General features: G+C 41.8%; 1 protein-coding gene across 1 annotated transcript in view; it reads left to right on the top strand.

Moving 5' to 3' along the window:
• The first annotated feature begins 3,631 nt into the window (after positions 1-3,631).
• The window catches only part of LOC125444181 (olfactory receptor 10A7-like), a 1,508-nt gene continuing 461 nt past the window's right edge, over positions 3,632-4,678 (top strand). The window contains exon 1 of the mRNA XM_048516617.1: positions 3,632-3,931. Within this exon, the coding sequence (XP_048372574.1) occupies positions 3,632-3,931 (300 nt within the window). The remainder of the gene's footprint in view (positions 3,932-4,678) is intronic.

Below are 4,678 nucleotides of genomic sequence, written 5' to 3'. Positions count from 1 at the left end.
AAAGACCAGTGGATGGCTTGATAGAGAGTGCATTAAGACCAGCAATCAAATTTGGTCTCTTTACAGAATCCACCGTCAACTCAGAGACCATCTTACTCTTTCTAGACTTCTTGATTTGAAAAAAAAAATATTTCCACTTCCTCAAGAGACAGAAACACCAGAAATATATCGAGGCTGAATGGGAGTTTGTTTTGTTTGTGTTATTTGTTTTTTTTTCCAGGATTTCAGGACAATGTAAAGTCAGGCAGAGCAATTTTGGGTTGAATGGCTGGTGTTCAGGATCACTCATTAGGATCTGTAGCTCATGAAGGCCATGATGCTGTTCCCTATGGCATGGTAGGTGAATGGTTGATACAAAGTTCTTCAGCTAATTCCCCTCATAAATCATTTTGAATTCCCATGAGGTCTGACACAGGAGACAAAAGTTGCTTCCTTGTATACTATAAAACATCTGACATCAAGACATTAGAAAATATTTCTCCTTCCCCAGGAATCAACCTGTCATGTTACTGATACACATACTTGATTATCATCTCAATGAATGCAGTAAGTATTTGGACAAAAAATATGAACGTAACTATTAAGAGGCTAGCATCAGACCAAATGTATTGACAATCAAGTTGTTAGCTGATTTCTTCAGCTGGTTAGATTTGCAAAATGGCTTAGGTAGATACAAGCATCTATGTACACACTTGATCTTTTCTAGTGTTTCTTCTCTACCTTGAGAACAAAGGAAATACATACATTTTAAAAACTATTATGGTCACACTGGTGGAGATTTCAGTGTTAGACTTGAATCTTGAAATCTGGTTCAAATTTCCTTTCAACTATAAGAACATAAGAACATAAGAACAAGCCAGCTGGATCAGACCAGAGTCCATCTAGTCCAAGTCTCTGCTACTCGCAGTGGCCCACCAGGTGCCTTTGGGAGCTCACATGCAGGATGTGAAAGCAATGGCCTTCTGCGGCTGTTGCTCCCGAGCACCTGGTCTGTTAAGGCATTTGCAATCTCTGGCTTATTTTACTCCACAGGTTTTTTTCGGTACATGAATCCTAATTCTGAGTCACTCAGGAATCTGGACAAACTGGTGTCAATCCAGTATAGCATCTTAACACCACTGTTGAATCCAATCATATATAGCCTAAAAAACAATGAAATTAAAACAGCTTTAGGGAAAAGATTTGGAAATGTTAGGGCATTTTAAAAATGAAACTCTTAAGATGCCAAGTGCAGAGGACAACTGACCAGATATATATTTATTTTGATAGAACATAAGAGCATAAGAACAAGCCAGCTGGATCAGACCAGAGCCCATCTAGTCCAGCTCTTTGCTACTCGCAGTGGCCCACCAGGTGCCTTTGGGAGCTCATATGCAGGATGTGAAGCAATGGCCTTCTGCGGCTGTTGCTCCCGAGCACCTGGACCGTTAAGGCATTTGCAATCTCAGATCAAAGAGGATCAAGATTGGTAGCCATAAATCAACTTCTCCTCCATAAATCTGTCCAAGCCCCTTTTAAAGCTATCCAGGTTAGTGGCCATCACCACCTCCTGTGGCAGCATATTCCACACACCAATCACACGTTGCGTGAAGAAGTGTTTCCTTTTATTAGTCCTAATTCTTCCCCCCAGCATTTTCAATGAATGCCCCCTGGTTCTAGTATTGTGAGAAAGAGAGTAAAATTTTCTCTCTGTCAACATTTTCTACCCCATGCATAATTTTATAGACTTCAATCATATCCCCCCTTAGCCGCCTCCTCTCCAAACTAAAGAGTCCCAAACGCTGCAGCCTCTCCTCATAGGGAAGGTGCTCCAGTCCCTCAATCATCCTTGTTGCCCTTCTCTGCACTTTTTCTATCTCCTCAATATCCTTTTTGAGATGCGGCGACCAGAACTGCACACAGTACTCCAAGTGCGGTCGCACCACTGCTTTATATAAGGGCATGACAATCCTTGCAGTTTTATTCTCAATTCCTTTCCTAATGATCCCCAGCATAGAGTTTGCCTTTTTCACTATAAATCTAACATTTTGGGGGGGAGGAAGAGCAACTAGACTAGCATATGAAACAGATATCTACATCCAGGCCAGCCCAGATAATGCAGTATACATTTAAGAGATAAAGATTTATGACTTTGTGATAGTATTCAGTGGAGGTTTACATAAGACTGGACACGAGCACTAAAATTTCAGCACCTTCTTCCCACAAATGCCATTGCATTCAAACCAGATTGCCTGTCGAGAATTTCTTTTCATTTTAGTTTTGGAAATTTTACTGATATATTTGGTTGTTTACGGTACACAGTCCTTGTTGAATCACTACCATTTGATAAATATTACAAAAGGTTTGAGGAATGTTCTTTGAAAGATCTTTTAAAGGCCAACAGGTGGATAAGGACATGAGAGGTGTCATAAAACGGTGCCCTCTCACCTGTGAATTGCTCCCATGACAGTTTATACATTTATTTCTGGTGACGGTAACTACTGAGCTTACCCCTGCAACATGAAGTACTTTTGCCACGCTAATAGATGCTATATGACTTTCCTTTTTTCCTGTCAAGTCACAGCTGATTTATGGCAACCCCACACAGTTTATAAGGCAAGAGACTTCAGAGGTGTTTTGCCATTGCCTGCCTCTTCATAGTGACCCTGGTAGTCCTTGGTGGTCTCTCACCCAAATACTTTCCAGGGTCCACCCTTCTTAGCTTCTGAGATGTGATGAGATAGAGGTATCCTGGGCTATCTAGGTCAGAGAATGGATCATTCCTGCCCTCCTAAAATTGCCCCCTCCCAAAGGTTTTATTTCAATGCTGTAGCTTATGGATAGACTGCTCTAGTTGAGATAAGCATATCAGCACAACACCAGTCCATGGTGGAATATGACAATAGCTCCAACAATATCAGTTGCAATAGTCTTGCTACCTAATACAGTATTACACAACTCCACCACACTACCCATGCACAGAAGGCCAAAGCATAGTGATGGCTAAACATCACTAACTAGTAAGCACAGCCTACTCACATGTCCCCCCTCCAAAGGTGCCATCCTTCCCCAAGAGTCTCATTTGTCTCCACAGAGGAGTGTAGCAAACGATTAGTGTAGCCAAAGTCTCTAGCTTCCCTGCAGGTAGGCATTTTCAACTCTAGCCTATCCACACAGCTGCAGATCAACTTTTTATCAGGCAAGCAAAAAAAACTAGCGAGCAAAAAAACTGTTATATAAAATTTTGATGGAACGACACCTCCTTGTTTGACTAAAAACTGTTTATATACCTTGTGAGCATCCCAGTTAAAGGTTGCAATTGCTCACACAGCGGATGAATATTCAAAAGCATACTATAATGTTTTCACCTCTGCAGGTAAACTCATTGATCCACCAAACAGTCATCACAGAGGTCATCCTCCTGGGTTTTGGGTATAACCCTGGACTGCAGATTCTTTTCTTCCACCTGTTTTTGGTCATCTATGTCATTACTGTAATGGGGAATCTCCTTATAGTTGTGCTAGTTGTGACTGACAGGCATCTTCACATCCCCATGTACTTCTTCCTGGGGAACTTGTCCTGTTTGGAGATTTGTTACACCTCAACCATCCTGCCCAGAATGCTAGCAAGTTTCCTGACAGGGAATAGAGCCATGTCTTTATTTGCTTGTTTTACACAGTTATATTTATTTGGCTTTCTGGTGACTGCAGAAACTTGTCTCTTATCTGTAATGTCTTACGATCGATATTTAGCTATTTGCAAACCATTGCAATATCACTTCCATATGAATAACAAAGCATGTATCTCTTTAGCAGCTGGTTCTTGGATAAGTGGTTGTTTTTCAGTCTCAGTTGTGGTTATATGGCTGTCACAGTTAACCTACTGTGGCTTCAATGGAATTGACCATTTCTACTGTGATTTTGTACCACTGAGCAAGTTAGCTTGTAGTGACATATCCCTGGTTATGCAGATAGCCTTTTTGTTGTGTTCTATATTCACTTTGCCTCCATTTCTGTTGACCATAGCATCTTACATTTGCATCCTATCAGTCATCCTGAGAATCCCCACAACCACAGGGAAACAGAAGACGTTTTCAACCTGCTCCTCCCACCTTCTTGTTGTAACCATTTTCTATGTCACTTTAATGATTGTGTATCTCCTTCCAGAAGACCCCTCCATGAAGGGGTCATCAAAAGTGTTCTCCTTTTTCTACACTGTCATGACTCCGATGATCAATCCCCTAATATACTGTTTAAGGAACAAAGAGGTGAAGGAAGCGCTGAGAAAGTGGGGTCAGAAATTCTGGTCACCTAACGAATTGTAATGCATGCTTCTCATAGATTGAAATAGTTCACAAACTGACATAGCCGTATGTGCTTCTGTTTTAATGAAATAGGGAAAAATGAAAAGAAATAAAATGGTATTCTTCTTGTATTAAAAATAGCACATCATTTGTTGTTCTTTTTTATTTTATCTCTGGGTCCAACCAATATGCCTGTTTCACTTCCTATACTCTGGTTTCCATGTGAGGCACAATGTCCCGAGTATCACATTCTCTCTGGCCGCTTCTGCACGGCCGTTTTACGACGGCCTGGGGGCGCCAAAAAAGGCGCCCCCAGGCCGCCTTTCGCACAGGCCCCGCTGCTGCAACGCAGCAGCGGCGACCTGACTCCGCTTCCCTCCCCCCAGGGCGGCTTCC

Source organism: Sphaerodactylus townsendi, linkage group LG15, assembly GCF_021028975.2.
Source record: "Sphaerodactylus townsendi isolate TG3544 linkage group LG15, MPM_Stown_v2.3, whole genome shotgun sequence".
NCBI classification, from domain to species: domain Eukaryota; kingdom Metazoa; phylum Chordata; class Lepidosauria; order Squamata; family Sphaerodactylidae; genus Sphaerodactylus; species Sphaerodactylus townsendi.
The sequence above is the reverse complement of the archived record's forward strand: the minus strand, read 5'-3'. Positions and strand labels throughout refer to the sequence as shown.